A 26,241-nucleotide genomic window follows, 5' to 3' on the forward strand; every position below is an offset into this window, starting at 1 on the left:
GTTCTCATTATATAGGAGAGTTAATGTGTTTCTCAAGGAAGTAGAAAATACAATAGATCTCATGAGAACAGGAAACAGATGTGGAATATTGACGGATGAAAAATAGGTAGCCTATGGGGATACAAGTGTATTTTGATAGAAGAAATAACTTGTAATATTTTCTACTATAACCTGGTTAATATGGTTGACAACAATTAATTAAATATCTCAAAAAAGTGAATAAAAAAGATTTTTGAATAGTCACAGTACAATGTACAATTATTGCGTGTTAGGAATTAGAATTATAAATATTAAATTAGTGATGCCTGTGTGGTCTCTAAAACCTTACATACTTATTGAATGCATATTTTTAAAAAAGTCTTACTAATTCCTCCTCTATATGATTGATAACTGGTCTATATAAATATAAAAATATGATGATGTTATTCTCAGGCTCATTTAGTAGTAAAGGTATATTATTAGACTTTTAATACTATTCCTACTACTTTCAAACTCTACATTCAATTCCTATTTCATAAATTAAGCCCAAAACCTGAATACTTTCTGTGTAAGGCAATCAAGCAGATGATATCTCTCTATCATTTTAACTGAGAATATTAGTCTACAATAAAAAATTACATGCAAATTGTGAAATTCTCATGTTTTTATTTACCAATTCTTTGATTACTTGGGTGTACTTATTGCCATGGTAAAGTTCTAATAATATAAGTTATTTATAAGGTAGCAATTATAATAGAATTTTCCATGACACAAGACCTAATGCTGTTGCTGTGATAAACTTAAAAATAATCACAGCATTTTTAATTTAAAACTAGACAATTGCACATGAAAGATTAACAGAGGGATGAAGGAAAAATTGTGCTGATGCCTACAATAGAAAAGCCAATCCCCTTCAGAGAATGATTTTCACTTGGGGTCACCAACATCGGGCACATGTGATGCAAGGCTATATTTCTTTTGAATCATGGCTGTCATAGTTTTCAAATCAAAAGACACTAGCCCTATGTTGTTGATCCTTGAAACAAAACTTGAATCAACAATGCTTTGACACCTATTCAACATGTTCTTGGCTGAGGGTGGTTCTTTGCTAAAGAGTAAATCTTCCATATGCACCACTCATTAATATTTCTGAATTATGTTTTTAGGAATATGGGCCCGAAATTACTGGGAAATATAAATTATAAGGCAGCTTACAAAATAGCCTTCAACTACCTTTTAGTTTTCATCAATGTGATAGAAAATAATGAAGGTATTCTTCAGTGAGTTCCATAGTAACTGGGTAGATAATGATGTATGTCACTTTATCACAAGCCAAGTTTGGTCAATGTACTTCAGAGATATGTGTCAATGAGAGAATATTGAGACAATTATTCACATGAAATAAAGACAGATAAACATACCTAAATCTATGAAAGTAAGCAGAAATATCTTTCTGCAGCATAAAAGTCCTGGTTAAACACTTACCACAATAGAGCAACTTTTCATCTGATTTGTCCTTACAGTGAGGGATACCATCACAGGTGAGGACATAGTCAACACAGTCCCCATTTCCACACTCAAACTCAGAATAGATATTACAAGAAGAGTTTTTAGCTGAAACATCAAAAAGTAAGTATTGGTATAATAAAATTTATTTTATAGTATTTAGCATTGTATTCCTTAAGTTTAATTATAAAATTAAGGTATAGTATAAACATAAAAATGAAGTGAATAACAATGTTTCACATTTCTCTAAAAATTAGCAGAAGCAGTTTCTGACATTCTTTATTTAGCTCAGCAATTCTTTGGGGTGTTGTGTGTAAAGTACTTTTAGAGTTGTGTCACTATTTTATGCCTATCTGTTAATCATTTTCGATCATATGTGTGCTGAGGAATGCGGTATTATCTATTTAATAATTTATATATAGTGTAGTAGTCTGGCTTAAAATAATTCCTTTTTAATAAAACAATTACTCAGGTGTGGTTGTTCACACTATAACCCCAGAACATTGAATCCTGAGACAGGAGGATTACAAGTTTATGACCATTGTGGCCCATAGTAAGTCTAAGGCCAGTCTAAATTGCACACTGAGTTATTATCTCAAAAACCCAAACAAATAATCTCTGCATATTATAACAGTGCTTTGCTCTATCCTCACTAGTATATAGTCTTTCAACCAATAAAACATTTCCATGAAAAGAGCATTGTTCTTAAGTTATTTTCCCCAATAAAACCCCTTAAAATCAGAAGTCATCTTAACCAATATGTGTCCCCTGCTTGATCTACTTCTAACTCAATTTTCCTCTATTGAGACCCACTATCCAGTTTCCTTACTGAAAAGTGGAAGTGGAAACATCATAAATAACTGCCTTTTGCCTTTCTAGGCACCTAGAAAACTTTTGGAGAAGTTGGTGGAAACAGTGAAAATAAATGAGACTCTAGACAGCTTTACATTTGATACTTGGACGACATACCACCTCTGTTACACAACTGCTGCTCAACACCTAGGATGTTTGTGGAAAAGGAACATGTTTTATATGTGTTTGTCTGTCTGTCTGTCTATCTATCTGTCTCTCTCTCTCTCTCTCTCTCTCTCTCTCTCTCTCTCTCTCTCTCTCTCCCCGTCCTTACAGTTTGCTCTAAGGTGCAAGTAACAGGCCAACAATGATAAAATATAAAATATTGTTTTCATAGCTCAGTTTTGTCTTAAGAATGCCATATTTTCTCTCATTTGAAGGTTTGTATTGGAAAAAATAATAATTTATCTTTATACACAAAAATAGATTCATTAGCAAAGTTTGGGAACCAATGTTTTGGGGTATAAAATGTCCTGGAATATACTTATCATACCATTTGTTAACAAATTATACATTGAAATCAAGTCATATTAATAATTGAGTGTAATAAGAATTAATATCTATAAAAGATACTGTTAAATTTCACAAATTATTATCAGTTTTAGAACTTTCTGAGAAAAATAGAGTACCCACTAATGCTACTTGAAATTCACTGTTTTTATTATTCCTAATTTTTAAAATTTTAATATATATATATTTACATATGTGCCTAAAACTTATAGTTTAATTCATTCAATGCAGTATTTACCAAATGTTTTCCTCATTTTGGAATGAACTTCTGTTTCCAGCCAAATAAAATATCATTTTAGAGGAAGTAACAGAGAACCTCTATTTAAAGGAAAAATTATTAAGATTTTGATAATACTTTTGGAGAAATTACATTATAAAATGAATAAAATTTAGACTGGACTACTGGCAGTTCTAACTTATCTTTATTGGCTTTATGCAAAACTCTTATACAATAATGTTTCAATTAAAAATTTCTATGATAGAAAATTTATGTATTTAGTGATTATACTAATTATTCCTTTTGAGGTTATAATAAAGGTACATAGACTCATATAAAAAAGGGAAATAGATAGATGTAAATACAAATATATATATAATTTTCATTTTTGATATTATATAAAATTTATAATTTTTCTTTCCCTTTTTCTCATGAAAACACTCCTACAATTATCTCCTTTCTTTCTTTCAAATTCATGGCCTCTTTTAATTTTATATACATATATCATAATTAATATATCTTTATGTATGATATATAATATATATAATACACACACATATATATATACATATATATTAGAGAAACACAATTTTCTCTGTCTGTATGATTGTTTTTGTATGATGTTTTCTGTGATACTAAGTTTTTATGAACTTGATATAGTTAGAGGAACCTCAGGAGAGAGGACCTCAAGTGACGAGCTGCACAGATCAGATTAGCCTATGGGCCTATTTGTGAGATATTTTTCTTGATTGATGTAAGAGGGCCCAGCTCAGTATGGATGGTGCTAACCCTGTGAACTTGGCCCTGGGTGTGTAAGAAAGACAAATGAATAAGCCATAAGCAGCATGCCTCCATTGTTTTTGTTTCAGTTTCCTGCTTGTGTTCCTGCTCTGACTTTCCACAATGATGAACAGTAAGTTGTGTGATAAAATAAACCATTTTTCTCCCAAAGACACTTTTAGTCAGTGTTTTATAACAGCAACAGAATAAAAATAGAATATATGTGTAATGCAAAATAATTTTTGTTCTAACAAAATTCTTGCTCACACTTGCATTTGGTGCACAACACTGAACACTTTCTGCTTTTGTCTATTTTCAGGTTTGCCTTTCCTCACATTTTCTTACATGATGAGTGTTTTATTGAAGCATGCTTGCCCTTCCTGGTTCTGTGATGAATATTGATGATAACTAGATCCAGAACATTAACAATGTTGTGTGAGATGTAGATACCTATATATTTTGCCAACAATAAGAACAAATGGTTTTTCTTCTATGTTTACTCTCATGCATGTGTCAGTAAATGAAAGACACCACTAACATTCATGAACAATGTTAGCAAATATGTGTCAGAAATATTCGAGTTTCTAGTAGTAGTAGAAGCTACTTTGTGGTTTTGCAAATGGACTACAGGATTCCAAAATAATCACATAATCGATAGAGAATGCCTCCACAGCGATTTGTCCCTCTCCAGGAGCCCAGCGCCACACTTCAGTTCCATAGCGCTGCAACTCTGTATGTTTAAAATATTTTTCTTGTTTGACTCCACACCCCTCAGCAGCAGAGAGAAGCAGGTAGCTTATTTGGGGTAGTTAAACATAAGCTACTTTTTTCTTTATTTGTCGCAACATGGCTACACTGTACACTGTGCACTATCCTTGCTCTTTTTATCAATGTCACTGTGTGAACCCTGCCCTCCAATGTGACCTGATAGAAACATGAATGATTCTAATGTATGACTAATGCCATGGTGTGTACATGGCAGCTGGCCCTGAACATTAGGACCCAACCCTTTGTGGGTAGTTGTGTGATCTGTTCAAAGAAGTGTGGACAACAAAGAGATCTGGAAATTTGAGGCATACTCTATTAAAATTGTTTATTGTCATTAAAAATCACTGAATAGTACCAGCATTCCCTTTTTTTGTTCTGACACAGTCTTACAGAAAGCCAAATTTTTATTTTTTACTAAGATGTGCCCTTGTTTGTAATACAAGTTCACAAACCAAAAAGGCACATAGCAAATATGAGAAAGGATCATCTTTGTAAATAAGGGACAAAGAAATATGAAGATAAAAATGAACATACTTATTTTTAATCATGTAAACATATCTACTTTTGTTAATTTCCTAACATGATGATAAATGAAAAGAATACAAATAAGGAAAAAAATGTGTCAAAACTGGCACATTCTGAAAATGAGTTCACCAATTTCCAACAAGATGTTTCACTTTCCACCTTTCTTATGTAAAAAGAGTTTCAGTGTTAAAGGGAAATTAACCTTTTTTTTATGTTGCTTGCTAATTTTTCCTGGCAATATTGAAACACTTGAACCATTATTTATTTTGGAAATTTTGCTGTTAATAAGGGTGTATTGTAATGGTACTAATTAAAGACTGCAATGCCTTTGGGAGGAATAAACATTGCGCAAGGCTGGAATGTTACATTCTTAATTAACAGTTTGGAGATGATTACAAATAAGCTGTATGAGCCTTTCTCTCTCATTTACATACTGCCGTAGACTATGAAGGGGCTTACTGCATGCTTGCTGATCTCCTGCATGGCTTCTAGTTTATTTCAGCTGTAATTAATTTCATAATTGCAAGAGCCTCAGAGTCACAGCTATAATTTGGCAGATGATCTTGTATCCAGGAACTTCTGTAGCTGTTTCTCACACAGTCAGGCCCTCAATCACAGGGACTTGTAAGTTATTATCTTGGATACTGTTACTGATCACATGAAGGTAAGAAAACACTACAATGAGGTGGACTCTCTCATAAACAGACAAAAAACTGAAATTCTCTGTTGGAGGATAGTACAACTTTATCAATACAATATTATATTTTCAATATATTTAAAGTATATTCCATAGATTTTCCTTACTTACTCACACATCTGTTGTTAGCTAGCAATATTCTCTCCCCTCTACAGGAGCAATTCACTCTTCCATCTGGTGTTAAGAGGCAGAGGTCATAGCAACCTCCATTTAATAATGCACACGGAGAGAGTTCACCTGCAATGAAGGACTCTATGAGAAATATTTTGTAATAAATACACAATCCCCATAATTATAAGTAACCAGTAAACTGGTGAACTGATTTAACCCAAAGAAATCTCAGGACTTTTGTGGATGTCATGAAATTGTAAAAGGGTTTTCTACTGAACAATTCTGTATTACAATGACTGTAACACTTATAAAACAAGATGCAAACCTACCAAGAAGATACTTTTTGTACAAAAATGTTAGCCTTTATTTTCAAAGATAGGAGGACTAAAGAAGAGTGGGGTGCATTTTATAAAAAATTAAAATGGAAATTGTTCTTCATGGTGACCGACTGACTGAGTGCTATAGAAGTTATTTAAGCATTTCAAACAGTTTTGATATGTTGAATAGTCAATTTCTGAATAATATCTCCCAGGTGATAAAATCACATAATGTGTAATATTGTAAAAGACAAAAAAATTGACAGGTTGTATAGTTAGGAAATATTTCCTATTACAACTTACAGCTATTGGTGTCATTAGCAACAGCTATGATTCCCATTGGCTGATGTGGAATATCTGAACGAAGAACTTTGGTTTCTCCTGTGTACTTGTTGGAACGCAAAATAGCTCTTCTTCCCCAGTCTGACCAGAAGATATAATTGTCATAAACTGCCAAACTAAGAAAAGTTCCTGGTCCAGACTTGACAATCACCTGAAATAAATTATAGTTTACACAACATATGAATATTCAGACATCGATACCCTTTTTTACTCCAGAAAGTAAGGGATGAAAATTAGTTATCAGCAGTAGGGACTAGCACATCATCATTTCACTGAATGTCCCATCATAGGATGTCATATAATTTATTTTACCTACTTAAGTTTTCTTCAAAATATGAATAGAAAATGTAGGAGCAAAGGATAAATAAGAAAATTAACATCTACTGAACTAGGGTCCAAAAAGTATGATAAAGCAAGCAAAAGATGATAAAAGAATTTGTCCTGGAAGAAATAAAATTAGTCAATTTACTTGTAGATGCCAAACTTTGTACATAAAGTATTGAAAGAAGTTGAAAATAATCCTCAAATTTAATACCAATTCAAAGAAAGATACCCTGTTACTAAAAGCAAAAACGGAAAACATTCTTTATGATCCTGAATCTCACAATGGCTGTAATTTTAGTATAATACTTAAATGCAGAATCCATTAAAATTTTGATAATGTGCAAAACATTTAAAACATTGCTTTCAAAATCAAATGAATAAAACAGTGAAAAGATCAAATTTAATTAGGAAGAAATAATTTTATATGAATAACTTGCAATAAAAGGGTTGTGAAAAAATTCAATAATAGAAATATATATGTGTTAAAGATTTGGGTTAATGGGAACCATCATTAACAATTGGTGGGATTGCAAACTGGTGTATCCATTCAGGAAATCAGTGTGGAGAATTCCCTTGAATCCAAAATCAATCATATGGCTTAGCTATACTCCTCTTCAGCATCTGCCCAAAATACTGGACACTGTACTCCACAGATGCTAGCTCAGCTATGTTCATTGTCACTCTCTCCACATCAGGTGGGAAATGGAAACAACCTGAGTGCCCTTCAACTACCAACTAGAAAATGAAAATGTAATACATATACAAAATGGAATGTTACTCAGGCTTAAGAAAAAAATGAAATACTAACCCTTTAAGGTAAATAGATAAAATTAGAAATAATTATAGCAAAGTACCCCAAACAAACAGTGAAATACCCCCAACAAAAACAAAACACAGATGTTCTCTTCTATTCGTGAATGCTAGTTCTAAATCTTTAGAAAGGAGTATATAATCCATTGTAACTAAAGATGTTAGGAAGGAAAAAAAAAGGTCCTGAGGTGAGAGAGACTAGGAGAACAGAGCTGCTATTAAGCAAGAAATGGAAGAAAACTAGAAGGGAGAAGTTTTGACATGGGATGAGGGAGAGAGGGCAATGTAGAGGAGAGGGAGGGAAAAGAGATAAATAACACTAAAACTATCTGAAAAGACATAAGAATTATATTATTCTATGATTGCTTAAAATTAATAAAATATGTGCAATTGTTTGTGTATATATATTTTAAATTAAATTTATGATGCTTGGGCAATAATGCTTACCTCAAAAACTTTTACTATCTTAAAAAAAAATATAGTCCCAAAACAACATAGAGTATTATTGTTGTCTTTGGTTGCATCATTAAGCTTGGAGGGAAGATTCTATTGCAGAAAACACCACAAACTGTGGGCAGAGGACTTGCAGGAATTGAGCAGGATCTTACCATGAAGTGTCCTTCCTGATGACTAGCTCCATGGTAGTAGTAGGAGCTACTTAAGGTGTGAAGGCGCAGAAATGATATCAATACTCCCACTCAAATGGGATACCTGCAAACCACCACATTGACCAGGACCATAAGATACCATTCAAAATGCAGTAATGATACTTATGTCTTGGCACTATCCAACAGGCATCTAATCGGGCATAAGGCCTGCTCAATAAGCAGAAATTTGTTTCTGGTTCTATGAACCTAAGCAACTACTTGTGAATGATGAAGCATGTGTGTGTGTGCTGGTGGTAGTGGAGTGTTCCACTGTTGTGCTCCTAAACTAGTATTTCTAATTTCATTCTAAATACTTACCCTTAGACCCTCAGATGAATGCAACCCCTTACTCTCATGGAAGGAGCTTCTTTTTCTAGCAGAAATCATTACTGAAATCCACAAGTGTTTAAATGTAAAGACTAACTGGCAACAGGGTTACTAATTAAGTGGGTTCTCACTTGACAAATCTGCAAAACAACCTATATACCTGTAGCTCATGAACACTGAGAGAAAGATGAAAATGGTTGGAGCAAGAGAACCAGGATGTCTGCTGTAAGCCAGTATCTTTGCATGATAAGTAAGTAGCACCCATAAAATCTCAACCATATGGTTGCTTGTACTAGCCTTGAACAATAACACTGATTGGCATATCAATGAGAATTTAGAGAAATTTTACAAGGTCCCAGCACTAGATAAATATCTATAGGCAAGACAGAGAATATTTCTATTGCAAGGAGTAACCCCCAGGGTTTATCCTATCCTAAGTATTCAGCCTTAAATATATGTACTGAAGAATACTCAATAATCTTAAAGGGTGGCAAAATATATGTAAACAAGTATAAGTGACAGCAACAATTAAAGATGGAGAGGCCATGAATTGGAGAGGGAATAGGAGTAGCATTTGCAGAGTTGGGTGGAGTGGAGAGAGGGGGGAAATGATGTAAATAACAGTACTCATACATAAAATTCTCAAAAGTGAATGCATTTTTAAAAATATTTATGGGCCACCAAAATACTTGGAGAAACAGATGAAATGTTACAAATAGGATTTTTAAATATAAAGATCTGTCTCTATGAAAATCATAATTATGAAGTTATTAATAATATCATCCTGATATCTGCAAACTCTACCTTGTTAATCCTAAATTAGCTGCTAATTACCTTTTCCTTTAAACAATTGCATCATTTTTTTTTACTCTAGGAGTAACTTTTGTTCTATAAACCAATGCTATTCACATGTAATTTTATTCATAATTATTTTGCTATTTTTCAATCCTCTGATTAATTTGATTTAATTAGAAGCTGATAGCCTGTATTATTTTTCTTATAATGTTACCAGGCTGCCTTTAAATGTATGATTCTCCTGCCTCAGCTTAGAAAGTATTGGGATTCCAGTATGTACATCACATAAAAGTGACATTTGCATTTCTAAGATAATTCAACGTGATGCCATATATATGTATATATTTTACATAAACAATGTAAATATTCAATAAAGATGTTTAGATGAATAATAATGAAAAATTTCAATAAGATGCAAATCAAAACTAATGTTCATGGGTAATAGCTGTCACCAAATGTCCATTGTCATGATAACATCTATTATTAGGTTTAAAACTGATTTGGTTTTCTGTTTAATTTTCAATGTTTTCTGACACATTGAAGGGGAAAAGTAATATAATATAAACTATAATTACACATGTAATGTACAATAGACTCCAGAAATAATGAACCAAACTCCTGCCATCTCATTTCTGATTAAAGCTCAATCATGCATTACTATCTCCAGATGAAATGTGTTTACTGAAACAACTCTAGCTCTCTATTTTGCAAGCCTAATCAGTATCTTCAAAGATAATATACATGCTTTGTTATCATGAATGTCTATAATGGGCATATCAAACTTATAGTTTAGTTTTTATACACTTTTACTTTGAATCCATTTTTAAAAATAAGTCATGTTTTTCAGAAAAATTGTTTCGGCATAGATACTTAAACTCAACATATGTTCTCCCAGATAAATAATAAAATTAATTCTGAGAGTATGCAATATAAACCTGAAATTTATATGTCAGAAACTCACATGTTTAGTCAAATGTCATTTGCCTCTTGGCATTTACATCTGCACTGCTATCTTTTTGGTTGAAGCACCCAAACCAATTCATCAATGAAGAAAATTCAGGTTTACAAGGCAGACAACATAGTCTGTAGCATGCAAATATTGTGTGTTAAACAGTATAAAAGCAGTCATATGGGAGGCATCTAAATGCTCCAGTGGTTTCCTCTCTGACAAGCTCATAAATGATCGTTAAGCAAAATGACAGGTTGGCCAGACACATGGCTGTGCACCAAAGAATGTTATGCATTTCACAGAAATAGATGCAGCTGGTTTAGCCTTGAAATGAGCAGTGGGGTGGTAATTCAGTAACTTAAAACTTAGAAGTATTTAATATAATAAACAGTTTACTTTTTACAAACAGCTGTATTATTTAATAGTATTTGATATTGAAAGCTATGTTATTAACTATACTTCAAAACAATAAATTCAAATCAATCTAAAAACTTCCCTATTGCGCTTATTGTGTTCTTAACTTAGGAATCCCAGACACCTAAACATCAGCATATCACAGCCACTTAATGTTCTGTCCCCCATTTGTCTCATCAGAAATTCTTCCAACAGTCAGTTCAATATTCCAGGTACTTGCCTTCAAACAGAAAATAAGAATGCCATTTTCTACCTTTCAGAGTTCCTCATATATTTCATGCTTTTATGGGAACTGTGCCAATTAAATTTGAAGTAAGAAATATATAGAATTTCCTAATTAAGATAACTGGAGGTTATGCTTGTTACTGTTAATTGTCAACATGGTGAGATCTGAATCATCTGGGAGAAAATGCTCTGGGCACATAAGCAGGAGATTAATTAGATCAGGGAAGTTTTGTTCATAATCTGTGGGGAATTACTACCAGATTAAATGGTGAGGAAGGCTCACTGCAGAGGAGTGTAGGTGATCGTACCTAAGCTTGTGTTCCAGAGTGCTTAAACAGTTGCATGAGGAATGACAGTTCTCGACTCCCTGAACTTTGATATAGCATGACCTCTGGATCCTGTTGTTAAGATTTTGCCATCATGATGAACTGTATTCTCAAACTGTGAGCCAAAACAAAATTCTTTCTTATGTTGTTTCTGTCAGAGTATTTTATCACACATTTGGTGCAAAATTCATATATTTTGGGGAAAATTTTCATATATTCTATTTTCTCTGTTAATTAAACTCAAGTTAAAATCAGCTGGCAAAGGAGACAGATGTCACTTTTTTGAATAATCATTTTGGCTCCTTTTAATCTTTCTGATATTTAAAATGCTTCAGCTGAAAGACAACAAACAAGCATTGTTCCTTTCCCAAGGAAAGAGAAGACCATGAACTACCCTTTGGATTACACAATGGTCTTAGTAGAAGAAAATCTCATATCTGTAAGTGTTGCAATCATTTTTAATGGCAACTGGTTAAGATTTTTACATTAGTTTTCTTATCTTCACTTGTGATTATAACTACTAAAGTAATACTTATTCAAAACTTCAAGTGAGATACGTTTACACAGCTTGATATTATTCATGAGTTTGTACTATGAATGGAGCTCCCTGGAATACACCATACCTATGATTCTGCAGACTAATTACAAACTCATGATTCTGACGGGTTGGAAGGTTATAACCAGAACCATCAATAGCTTGGAGTTTCTTTCACTGCTCAACAGCCATTCACCAAACATATCAGCAAATTGCTTTATGCCCTGTGGACTACCAGCTAAAATGTTTGAAACATATTCATTATAGACCTATAGACCACTAGTTTCCTCTAACTCAAAAGCTAAGAGAGTTATCACATAGCATTTGCAACCTACAGAAGAATTTCCTCATTTTGTGTTATTCAAATAGATGCTGACTACACCAATGGAATTTGTAAATAAATTGACTTATTCTGTCTTTTATTCTGTAAGGAACAAAATCTTATGCTGCCACTTTCATGGTGAAACATGTCATTGAGGCAGAACAATAAGAATCATACCCACAAGAATCTCTATGCCAAGTACAATATCACGCATATTTGACTGAAAAAATTCCTTCCTTTCATGCAAGAGGTGTGTTTTCTTTAACATTAATAAACAGTAAATTTCAAAAGAAAGTATATCTTTTCTGTGAGTTTAATGGGTTTTGAATTCATTCTACAAACATCACCTATAGATTCAATGTAAGCTTTTATGCATCTTCTTTTATAAGTCAGTTACTGGCTATCCAAGATGAAGGACCAATCCTCTTTTCACCTAATCATTCTCTTGCCTATAGGAAGGATGCACAGTCCTGAGAACAGTCAAAAGAACATATATCAAGCTCTCACTATCCTCATCTCAATACATTATTGAAAGGCTTGGAACCTCAAGTCTTATCTTTTCTGGAAACCATAGTCTTAGAATATATTTAGTGTTCAATAATGATGGCTATAGATTTGTACATAGATGAGTAATTAAGACTATGTTCGCTGCAGTGTAGGTTTAGCTATTGTTTATAAAATGCATATCTAATTGAAAGTTCAAGGTCTGTGTGCACAGAAACAAAATATTTGTATTTGTAAAATGTTGTAAGCAAGATGAGTGGGTTCCTAAAATACTATAGACATCACTCTCTCAATCTCATACACCATTGATGAATATTTCAAGAATGTTACTCCCTAGACCATTACCTAAATACAACTCTCCTGTCTTTTTAATATTTTAAAAGAAGAGTGAAGAGTTTGTCAAAGGAAAAAGTTAAATCAAATCATTCTATGTCCATGCCATAATTTAATGTCAATCTTAATATTTCAGGGGAAGTTAACAGACATTTAAACAAAAGTCCAGAATTATTTTAGATACTGTATTCCAAGATGATTAACCTGTGCTGAAAAACTGTGTGTGTGTTTGTTTGTGTGTGTATGTGTGTGTGTGTGTGTGTGTTCTTATATAGTATACATGGTTAAAATACAACATTAAGAGCCATAAAAAGGCTGGGCAGTGGTGGCGCACGCCTTTAGTCCCAGCACTTGGGAGGCAGAGGCAGGCATATTTCTGAGGTCGAGGCCAGCCTGGTCTACAGAGTGAGTTCCAGGACAACCAGAGCTACACAGAGAAACCCTGTCTCGAAATTAGGATTACTTGCATAGTGTAGTCAAACTCAGAAAGATGCTACCAGCAACACACTGAGGACTCAGATTTGAATAGGGAGTGAGGGCATTCACACTTGCTCTACCATAATACACAGCTTCTGGAGTCAGTAAGTTGGGATTTTATATAAAAGAACATTTCACATGTCCAGGATCTGGACTTCCACTGCTTCTTGTTCTAATTTCTTCATCTTTAAAATACTAGAAATAAAATTTATTGTGAAATTTTAGAAAATGGAGTTAATAATGTAGAGGTGAGAACTGAAGCACAGACCACAGAGGAATGCTGCCTATTGGGCTTAATCTCCATAGCTTTCTTTCATTAAAGGATTTGTATATATGTTTTCTTCCTTATCTTTTTTTAGGGATTTCAGACATGAACCAGGTCATGTTCGATAGAAACATCTATCTTCCCATGGAAATTGTTTATATCACTCCATTAAATACAGTTACATGCAACTACAGTTGCTAATCAAAGTAAACAAAATACAAAGTTGTTTTGCTTGTTTGTTTTCAAGAAAATGGACTGTAGAGAAAATGACAGAATGATACATGTCCTGGGTTTGATGACCCCCCAGCACACACACATATTTGGATAATAAACCAATGTTTGCCTAGCAAAGTCCTAGTCCATCAATTGATGAACAGGTAAGAAAAATACATGTACCAGACAAAATTTTATTCCACTCTTCGGAAATTAAATCAGCAAATAAATGAATGAGACATACAAAACTTATACCGAGTAAGGCCATCACACCTAGAAATATAAATACCTTCTCTCTCATATGGGTATTCTAATTTCTATCTTTAACTATCTGGAGCACCAGGAATGCACTTATCTTCTGGGACCCTGTCCCATTTAATTCTGATTGTCAAATAAAGTTGCCTACAGCCAATAGCTGTCGAGAAGAGAGAGAAGTGAGTTTTAGGTTTCCAGAGGTTGGGACCATGAAAAGGAGGAAGAAGGAGGAAGAAGGAGGAAGAAGGAGGAAGAAGGAGGAAGAAGGAGGAAGAAGGAGGAAGAAGGAGGAAGAAGGAGGAAGAAGGAGGAAGAGATACCATGATTGAGTGTGGACAGGAGAGCAGAGCAAAGTTGCCACATAAGTGAGCCAAGAAGATGTGGCCCAGGGGAGCCATCTAACTGGGTCTATATTAGCCAAGATGAAACATAGAAATTAGGAAGTAATAACTTTGAATTATTGGAGGGAGGTATTTCTAGAAATATGGAGGCTAGGCAGTCACCCACCTATTATGCTGCTTAGGTCATACTAAAATATAAAGGCTATGTGTGTGTGTTTCATTCAGGAACATTCAGGAACATAAACCACTGATGCAGGTATCAGCAACCCCCCACCCCCTAAAATTTATTAAAACAGCAATTCTACAAAATTCCCTTATCTAAGCATAAATGTTTCTGTCTCTGACTCCATTTCTCTCTCTCTCTCTCTCTCTCTCTCTCTCTCTCTCTCTCTCTCAAAGTGGGAGCAGAAAGATAACTATAGATTAATCAATTTTACAAAGGTTTTATCAATGAGATAAATGGAGTGAACTTAGATATGTTTAATAGTCAAAGTTTCCAAAAAACAAATTCTTAATATTTTTTATTTTACTTAGCCATTTCTTAAAGAATTGAGCTTTTTCATTCAATCAGCATAATGTATTTTCAGGCTTCAGAGAAGACAAAACTAATCTAAAGACAAAACTGACAGTTTACAATTACAGAGTAAGACTTGAGAAGTGAGTTATTGTCTTCAAATGTTGCAACTACTTCCTTGTCAACTTGGTCCATATTACTGAAATCTACAGAACAAGATATTACTTGGAAAGTGGAATGGGTTTTTAAATTGCCAATATTTATTTAGTTTGTTTGTATTGATGACATGTATTCCTTTTCAGTTCATTCATGTATACAATGATAAATATTTACTTACATCTCACATATATATTTATTTTCTACTGTGCTCCTGTTCCCTCCTCTCTTTTCCTATAGGTTTCCTTCTTACATTGATGCTTTCTGTAGTTTCCTGATCTACTTATTTCAGCCAAGTCCATTTTTATGCCCAAAGAAATGTCCATTGGAGCCTAGAAGGCTCGTCATTGCATACACAACTGAAGATAATCCTTTCCTTCAGAAGACAACAGTAGTCAATGGTCTGTCAGAGAGTGGTGGGGCTCTATTAGCCTTTTGCAAGTCCGTGATTGACGAGATTGATGGTTGAAAGACCCAAACCTGTAGGCTCAGTTAAGGCAATTTCAGCTGTTGTCAGACCATGGTTTTCGCATGGCCTGTATCACTTCTATCTTCTTTATTTCTTCTAGCTCTTATATTATTTCTTCCTTCTCTTCTGTGATGAAGCCCAAGTCTTAGCAAAAATGATATAACTGTCCCATTTAGGTATAAGCTCTTGACCATCAATTGTTCTCAACACCTTCAGTTGCCCTGAGTCTCTGTATTATCTCTTATTTAATACAAAAAATAAAAAAGAAGAAGCTTCTTGGATGCAGTATGAGAATAACCCATGAGTGCCTAGCCTGGATAGTCACATGAAAATGGAAGGACACGTTTTGTTTCTACATTTTTCTTTTATGTTTTAAAAATAAGTTTATATGTATGACTGTTTTTCCTGCTTGCATTTTCTGTGAACCACGTGTGTGCCTTGGCATAGAAATCAGAAGAAAACATCCTTTAAACTGGAATTGGAGATTAAATCAGTGGTAAGCAACCATGCTGAGAATCAAACCCAGATTCTCTGTAAGATCAGAAAGTGTTCTCAATTATGGAAGCACTTCTCCAGCCCCAAGAATGCTTTTTGTCAAAGAGATTTGATGAGAAATTTATTACATCATTCCAATATTTTAAAAGATATTCCATTGTGTTTTAATATTAAAGGGAGTGCTTTCCTTGTTGATTATAGTGGAATTATTCAAAACAAAGGATTTACATGAGGACTAAAATTGTTTTGACCATCTGCATATTCAGCCAGGGCAAATGAATTTTAAGTAATAGAATATATGCATAATCTGTTTATTATTAAACATCTTTGGAATGAGAGTAGTATATGGCTTGGATTGAAACACTAGAATCTGGTTTTGCCATCATTTTTCTTGGTTTTATTTTTTGAATGCAGCAATAATTCTGAGGATTTCTTACTAATACGACTCTAAGATGTAGTAAGAGAAAGAAATGAGCTGAATAACCACTATAGAGAGAATATTTTAACAACTTGCCTGATGGTCAATAATGCAGAAATAAATCATTCCACATTATTGAAAAAGATTGAGTAAAAGTGAATTTGAAATGAGATTGAATTTATAAACTTTTGAGTTTGAAGTATACAAACTTCTTACTGAATTTGTTAATCTGTAAATTCTGATGTTGTAAAAGACATAACATGTTTATTTATATTTCTGCCATTGCATGGACATACATCAGAACCATGCAAGGTATTACTTCATCCTTAATATGTCTCTCACCTTGAAGGACAATTTATTTCTACACATTTTTTTCTGAAATCAATCTTGATTTTCATTTCCCAATTTATAAAACAACAAGAACATCTTCTGAAATATATAGTTTAATTATTTTTTAAATCAAATCTCCAAATAGAGAAGTCCACTTTGTTTTATAAGTACTGCAAGTTGAAGCAGGATTTTCAAAGGCTTGTGTGTAACTGAAGTTGAAAATTCTGCCTAGCCTAGATGTACTTAAAGTAAATATTTCATAAGTATTCTTATCCTGAAAGAATTGGTTATTTAAAGCTTTTGAAGTTGTATCCTTAAAAATATCATTAATATAGTTTATCTGAAATATATGAAGCTGATATTATTCTAGGGTTTGGTGCTTCATTTTCAGAGAAAAAAAAACTTAACAGAAAAACAGTTGGCTTTGCTTGTCTTTTAACCTCAGGTTCTAGATTAGAAACAAGTAGCCAGAAGAAAATTCTAAAGAGGAGAGAGATTTGAGCTAAGACAATGCACAATTTGGCTGGCTATTTAGTTATGTTCATTAAACCTTAGGTCATAGATATTTTAGTTTCTTCTAAATGTGTTTTTTTCTGCTAAATTGAATAGCTTACATATAAGTAACTTATTGAGGGTGAGTTGCCAAACCAGGTTTGTTGGGAACTATTATGGCTTAAGTTTTCAAATTATTTACTCTGGTTACAGAACTATGTGGAGAGAAGGCCATAAGAACTCCATAGAAGAACAACAATATCAACCAACCAGACACTCCAGAGCTCTCAGGGACTAAACCACCAACCAAAGAGTATACATGGAAGGATCCATGGCTCCAGCTGCATATGTAGCAGACAAATGCCTGGCATCAATGGGAGGGGAGGCCCTTGGTTCTGTGGAGGCTCCATGACCTAGTGTAGTGGAATGCTAGGCCAGTGAGATGGTAGTGGGTAGGTGGGTAGGGAAAATCCCTCATAGAAGCAGGGTGGGGGGAGGAAGGATAGGATAGGAGATTTGCAGAGGGGAAACTGGGAAGATGGATAGCATTTGAAATGTAAATAAGTAAAATAATCATATATATATATATATATATATATATATATATATATGGAAATTAATGTAAATTTTAATGACATTGAGGCAGCCAATCTCTGACAAGATGTAATTCCATCTTTGTGTATTTATATTCATCCTCATCAAATTTTTTCAGTAATGGTAAAAAAGGAGATCATGAAGACAGTGGATCCTTAGTGTTCCCTAGCATAGAAGGCATCATTCTAAACAGAGTATAATAGAACAGGAGATAAAGACTCAATCCAAATCCATGGCATCCTGATGTAACACAGCTGCCTCGTCTACAAGGCAGGAAGTGACTTGCTTATTGACTGACCCCAACCACCTAGGACTGAAAACTAACCAATCAAGACCACACTCATTTACATGGTAGGAATTAAGTATGGAAAAACTGCTTATAATTTTCCTGATCCTAATTGGATGAGGAATCCTCCAAGATGAGATTGTCATATATGTCTCTCAAATGTCCACTACTCTTTATAGTATGTAAAATGCTTCTGGTTATGTAAAGATTCTTAAAAATGAAGATTTAAGATTCTTTCCTTATCTTCTTTCTAAATTGGTCAAAATTTTATTGTATTTAGAGAATGTATGTCTCTGATATCTGTAATTTTAAATAAATTAAAACAATGCCATTTTAGCATATGTTTTGCCAACAGAATTTTTTTCTGTGTTTTATGTTTTAATTATGGCACACAGTATATTATTTAAAAAGCAAATACATTCCCATGTGAAATTGCACATGATTTGAAAAACTAATAACTAAGGAAATAGTAAGCCACAAGTGTGATGGATTTTACTATTTTCAAGAAAGAAGTATTTATCAGGATTATGACCTTTATTGAAGTTATTATGGTCAGAGCCTGTGCTCTAAAAACTCTGATAAACCAATTTTTCAGTTTTTAATGAGAAAATAAAAATATTTAATACTTAGAAACCCAAAATTCCAATGAAGCCACATTTAAAAGAGATTCTGTTACCCTAAAGTTCCTTATGAGAGTCATAACATGTTTATAGGATTAAACAGAATGAAGGGAAGTGTACAACTAATGTGTCCTAGGGTGTGGTTTTACCCAGGATTATTATCTAGGCTATAATCTTTTCTCTAATTTTGTTCTAGTTTCATTCTGCTACTGTGAAAGATACTGTATTAACAACAACAATAACAACTTATTTGGGAAAGGATTTATATGGCTTACAATTTCATGTCACAGTCCATCACTGAGAGAAGGCAAGGCAAGAATTCAAACAGAAACTCAAAGGCCGAAAACATGGAGGAATGCTGCTTAGTGGCCTGTTCACAGGTTCTTGCTTAGTTAGCTTTTTTTATACAGCATATAGAAAGTCCTTCACTGGCAATCCTGCTACCCACAAACAACAAGCAAGACAATTCTTCAGACATACAACCACCCAGATATGGATAATCACCCTTTCAGGTGACTATAAGCTGTGCCAAGTTGACTATCTAGAGCAAATGCGATCTGACAAGTTCTCAACTTGTATCCTAGAGACATGGACCTGTCTCTGACTGACAACAAATTCCTTGATAACCCTTTTCCAAGATTAAGATTTTTGGGAAATTTACAAGTTTTGGTACCCATTGTGTCAATGATTTGATATTTTAAAAAAGGATGTATATCTTTAGACTATATTCACCCTGCAAGGCTAATCACTGGACCAGAGCCTAATGAGGAATTTTAATATAATAATTAAGAAAAGAAGATAAGTGGTCAGACAATTTAGAAATTATGACTCCTTTTTTCAAAGCCAAAATGTCTTGGGTTCTGTCATGACCACAGACCTAAACAACCTCAGGACTCTTGGATCCTGTTCTGATTTATCATCCTTCTCTTTTATGTAGGCTAAATGTTCTCAGGAAGCCAACTTTCTGGAAGCTTTATGTAAGGAGGAAGTGCCTGAGGCCAACAGGCTCATCTACCTAAATCTCACCTCAGTTTCTGCCATAAATTCTACTGGAAGCCCTAGACCAGCAGCTACTAGGTAGCCTGCTCTCAGGAACCAGCTCTCCTTTCTAAGCTCTCTTTTTCTCAAGTTCTCTCTTACAATCACAAGATGAAACTCCTCTCTAACCTCATCTCATTGCCTGTAAATTTTATTTTTCACATTTAGAAAAAAAAAAAAAAGAACTGTATTTCATTGACTTGTGTTGTCTGTACTGGCCATTGCTTTGTCTGGCACTTTACCTCTCCAACTCTGGAACTCCTGATGTGAGAAAGCGTCCATAGCTCCAGAGGACTCCCATTCTCCCCCAGTCTTGTTTTTAAATCAAAAGGATTAAGACTTCAAATCCATTTTAAAATAAGAATAATAAAGAAATAATCAACTTGAAAATAACATCCTGAGTGACATAACTTAGACCCAGAAAGACACAAATGATATGTATTCACTTATAAGTTGATAATAGCCACAAAGTACAGGATAACCGCTACAATCTCCAGACTCAAAGAAACTAAGTAACAGGGAGGCCCAAAAAGGATACTGTACTGTACTGTAGTATAGTGTAATGTAGTGTAGTATAGTGTAGTGTAGTGTAGTATAGTATAGTAAAGTGTAGTGTGTGTGTTTGTGTGTTTGCGTGCGTGCGCATGTGAGCATGCAAGTGTATGGGTAGGGAGAGCACCAACCAATCCACAAAACCTTTGACCCAAAATTTGTTGTGCCTACTAGATGGTCAGGGATAAAGGTGGAGCAATTTGAGGAAATGACTGACCCAACTTGAGACCCACCCCTATGGGAGAAAATAAAGCCCAAACACTATTAATGATACTCTGTTATGCTTACAGACAGAAGCCTAGTATAACTATCTTCTCAGAGGCTTCATTCAGGAGCTGATGGAAACAGATGCAGAGATGCATAACCAAACATTAGGTGGAGTTCTAGGAGGCTTATGGAAAAGTTTGAAGAAGAGTTCAAGGACACCACAGGAAGAACTACAGAGTAAACTAACCTGGACCCATGTATGGGGGCTCACAGGGAGTAAACCACCAACCAAAGAGCATTCATGGTCGGATTTAGGGCCCCTACCAATTGGTAGTAGATAGGCAGAGTGGTCTTCATGTGTGTCCCCTAATGATTGGAGCAAAAGCCTTCTCTAACACCATTGCCTGCCTTTGATTACCTTCCTCTTGCTGGGGTGCCTTTTCTGGCCTCAGTGAGAGAATATATGCTTAGCCATGGACAATCTTGATTTGCCAAGTCCAGTTGATACCAACGGTGGGTGTTCCCTTTCCCTCTGAGAAGGTAGTGGGAGGTTTATGTGAGAGTTGAACTGGCAAGAGATGAGGAAGGGGAACTGTTATCAGGATGCAAAGTGAATGAATGAATGAATTAATGAATAAATGAATAAATACAAACAAATTGAATGTGCTTCAGTACCTTCTGCTATGGGCAGATTAGAAGTTTACATATGAACATAAATTCACTTACAAAAAATTAACTTACTATTAAAAATAATTTATTTCATTTTTATGTCTTTAATAATTTGTAATAATAATCAATGATATGAAGAACCTAGATTCAGAATGTTGAATAATTTACCCAAGGTTACAGCTGATAATAAGTGGAACCATGATCTGAAATATTAATCTATTTGATATTAAAGTAAAATTATAACTTAAAAAAGAATGAAATCACCAAAATCTGTGACTTGAAATTATTTTTGTTAGATTTGCTTAAATAGCTGAATATAAATGATTGTACTAATGTTTTATGTAGATTTGTTAGGTAGTTAGTCCTATTATAGTATTGAAGGGCATCAAGAATGGGCCATACTTGATAACTAGTGCCTTCTAAAACCAAAAACTAATACTACAGAGCTGGGCTTATTACCATTCCTTCATGGACATATTACCTTTTTTATTTGAATCAAATAAACTGAGAGGCAAAAATTGAATGATAGAAAGAATTCATATATGAAGCTGAAAGAATTAGGTTGAGATTGTTTATTTAAAAAATGTATTGTGTGTTTTGCAGAAGCAAAGAGAATGAGTTTATATGTGAAAAATCAGTGAAAGACTCCTAAACTTTTCAAAAATTTTATCAATTATCACATATGGGGTAATAAATAAATAAATAATAAATAAATAACCCTCTGCCAAAAGTTAATCAAAACAGGATTGCAAAGTAATACAAAAAAGGTGAATTATGACTCTCTGGGGACTTAAAACTTCCTATGGGCAGTCAGACATTTATCTCTGTCTTTCTCACCCATGAGTGAGGTACCAAGAATCCCTCAACTCTACTATAAACTATTTTCTACTGTATGCTCTGTATGTATTCTTTCCAGAGATCACAAAGACCAGAGCCACAAGGTGAAACGAGGGCCAAATCTCGGTAACAGTTTCTGGTTGACTAGCTTGAAGTTTATGGTCACCATGTGTAAGAAAAATTATCATTTCTGAGAACAAAGCAACAAGAGGTATTTCAAAGTACAACATCAACTATATCCAAACTAGTGCAGTTTTCATAAGGCCCTCTGGATACCCAGCTTTTATTACTGAAATAATTACCCACACTACTACATCCCACTCCTGTGATTTCTCAAGCAGTCATTTCTATCTAGAAGCTATTGGGCTATAGCATTCTCATTCCTGGGACTGTTTTGCCCAAGAACAGAATAGAGAGAAAATAATGAATTAAGTCTTACATTTTAAATAGCTTTACAATGAATGTTTCTTATGCCCTATGAATGAGTTCATTTATTATAATAGAAAAAGAAAAATGTGGGGAGAATGATTTTTATTTGGTAGTTAATTAAAATTCAATGCTTTACTCTGTCTACATGTTAATATGCATTTAACTATACTTCAAACCTGACACTTTGCACCCACTTTTCTATAATTGATTTAATTAAATATTTTAAAATATAACATTTAATGATTCCACAAAATGCTATTATTCTCTGCTTTGATTTGACATCACTACAAGTCATTATTTCTTCATTTCCATGTATTTAAGGTATTTAATAAATTCCATTTTAAAGAAAAACATTTAGAGATACACTGTGTGGCTTCAAAGTGCAAAGTTCTGTCACCTTACTTAACTATCTTCAGGAGCTAGCCACAGTATTTTGATCCTTACGTGCATTATTTGCATCATGACATAAAAGGTATAAAAATTACAAAGCAAAACTGAGTAACAGGAACATATTGATGAATTATGAGCAACAAGTATGAGGGAAAGTGATACATACTTTTGTCATGAACCAGTCAGGCATTATGTTTTCTACACAAATTTATTTTATTTTATTGATTAATTTTTGTATTGGATATTTTATTTACATTTCAGATGTTATCCCCTTTCCCCATTTCCGACCCACCCAGAAACCCCCATCCCATCCCTCCTCCTCCTGCTTCTATATCCTCATACCAATTTATTTTAGACAGATAATTTGGATCACTAAGACATGATTTGTCAGTTACCAGAAAGTTAACCAAAAAATCAGCAATTAAAAATTTTCAAGGTCATGTTATGAATTAATACATGAATAAATCACACATTTTTTCATTCCAGGCATTTATGAACTTCTGTCATTTTTTTTTTTAGCCATGTAGCATAATGAACTGTTCTCCCTTTAACTGAATTTGAGTAACCAAATGCCCATTAAATAAAAGCCAGATGTTAATGCCAATCCTGGTATATTGGGAGAAAATGTCATTAAATATGCTATATTTCTTGATAAATCTTTTTCAGGTCAGAATATTAGATATGCATTAAAGAAAGAACATTCAATGTCCATAAAACTTTAGAGGGTAGCAGTTTGCTACTGTAAATTTATAAAATAAAAATATCTAAATCCTCCTAGTAAATTATTATCCTACTATCTCATGTATTCTTCAGCTTTCCACTTTAGTCCTGGTTGTCATTGGAAACATTTATACTTGTGGTCCTAGGGATGTTTTCATTAACACAAAAGATTACTGATCTTTTAGGGAATTGAAAACAATCTTGAACTACAGAAACAGATTCCAAGAAGTCTATCTGTGCAGAAGGAGAAACTATGAACAAATTATGAAGTAACAAAATGTAAAAATCACTTATGTAATCTCTGAAACCCTTTTTTGCTCAAAGAGCTTCATTGTCCAAACTAAGTAAATCTGAATTGTTTAGAGGCAGAGAGAGTTCATTCTTTTACCTTCTTCATTTCTGAGCCATTCACAGTCCATACTGACAAAGTAAAGGATGCATATGTACATACTTTGTTATATACCAATTTATGTTTTGACATTTTAAGTATATTTATGTCAATCATGTAATAAACTTATACATCAAACTGTGTAAGTGTTGAAACAGCATTTATATCAGATGCTTCAGATGTTTTATTATTTATTGCCTTCAATATTCTATGGTAATTTCAAGAAGAATGGAAAGGCATGAGGTTTACCCTCAGGAAGAAAGTTAAAAGGGTAAGGTGCATGTTTAGTTAAGCAGGAGAAGATATTTTAAAAACTCACTGAGAGTGAAAAATGTTGACTTTAGTACTCTGATCTGAGTTTCCACACTCCTGAAATATCCCAAGAAAAAACCTGCATCCCATGATCATCTGAGATTTTACAGACATTGGTCTTAGTCAATGGTCACACAAATGTTTGTAACCCTAAGTCTAGATAAGATATTTGAACAATGACTTCAAACTTTTATTTTGTTTGACAATGTGATATGACCGTAACTTTTGCAAAATATGGATTAACCACCAATCATTTTTCTACTATTATATATGTATATATATAATATTTTATCAATTTATATTTTAAAAATTAAAATATAATTTGATCATCATTCTCTCCTTTCTTCCATACAACCCTTTGTATGTACTTCTTGATCTCTCCCTTAAACTTATGGTCTCTCTTTCTTTAATTGTTGGTGAGTGTGTGTGTGTGTGTGTGTGTATGTCTAAATAAATAAATAAATAAATAAATAACCCCCCTCAGTCTGTATAATGTTATTGATATGTATCACAGCAAAGGTTGTAAGAATTGAGGATTAGAAAGTTTCTTTTTGAGGTTATGTCTACTAGGAATGTCAGAGAGGCTATACCGATGAAGTCTCACCAACATGGCTGCCTAAACAAGACCTAAACATGGATGGGTGAAATCTCATGGAGCCTCTACCATGGACAAAGAACTGTAGGCAACTAAAAATGCTTAGAGCAGATGACCATCTTCCCCAGAAAAGCACTCTGCCTTTTGTTTCCATTCTTTTTTCTTAGAAACTGGCCTGAACCTAAGTTATTTCTGCTGATACTTTGGCTTTCCTTTTTTTTCTCTAAAGCTTGTTTTCTTCTCTGTGGATGCCTCTAGGCCACGTATTTGACCTCTGGGCCAGTTTAAATATTTTGGCATTCTTTTTCCACTTCTCTCTTTCATTAGTCTACTACAGGAAGTTGTCAGCACTGAGAAATGTTCTTTTAAACTAATAAAATTGTCCTTAAGTTTCTCTTTGAGTCCATTAGGAAATTATTTTATCACGAATACTAAGACTCCAAAAGTGACCAATTATCCTTGCTGTCACAGCACATTTATTTTTTACTACTTATATCTATGTTCAACTACTTCCTATTACATAAATCATTCCTGCTTCATTCCCTGAACTTAGCCCAAGGAAGAGTTAGCCTACGCTAGTATCACATCATCCATAATTCCTGGTTAGTTCAATCGATCACTTTTTTCTTTCTCATTATACTGTCATTACCTTAGAAATTATCTGTACCTGGAAGGGATCATTACTTAAGTTAGACCTTCACTCTAAAGGTTGAATATTAATTAAATCATTCACTCACCTCATTATGTTTTCTACCAAGGAAACATATTAAAGGCTGTCTTTCCTTTTTTTTTTTTTTTTTTTTTTTTTTTTAGGATTTTTTCTATTAATGTTTACTTGCTTCTTTAAATGTTTTTAATGACAAGTACTGACTGTCATTTTATATTTTCTAACTAACCAATTTTGTTTTTAATATTAGTGAAGCTATGATTGAATAGAAAAAGATGTCACAAATAAAATCATTCCTATGCAAGTTCAATTCATGCTGTAGTATACATAGCCCATACCAAAATAGACTACCACTGAAAATTACAGAGCATTATTGGAAAGTTATTTTTGAAAAACA

The 26,241-nt window shown here is 33.6% G+C and overlaps 1 protein-coding gene across 1 annotated transcript in view; it reads right to left on the reverse strand.

Annotated features, from left to right (window-relative positions):
- The window catches only part of Lrp1b (LDL receptor related protein 1B), a 349,921-nt gene that overhangs the window by 290,453 nt on the left and 33,227 nt on the right, over positions 1 to 26,241 (reverse strand). The window contains exons 4-6 of the mRNA XM_076928219.1: positions 6,566 to 6,755; positions 5,946 to 6,071; positions 1,465 to 1,593 (exon numbers count right to left, since the gene is read on the reverse strand). Of these exons, the coding sequence (XP_076784334.1) occupies positions 1,465 to 1,593; positions 5,946 to 6,071; positions 6,566 to 6,755 (445 nt within the window). The remainder of the gene's footprint in view (positions 1 to 1,464; positions 1,594 to 5,945; positions 6,072 to 6,565; positions 6,756 to 26,241) is intronic.

The sequence above is a fragment of the Arvicanthis niloticus genome, chromosome 2 (genome assembly GCF_011762505.2).
Source record: "Arvicanthis niloticus isolate mArvNil1 chromosome 2, mArvNil1.pat.X, whole genome shotgun sequence".
In the NCBI taxonomy this organism is placed as follows: domain Eukaryota; kingdom Metazoa; phylum Chordata; class Mammalia; order Rodentia; family Muridae; genus Arvicanthis; species Arvicanthis niloticus.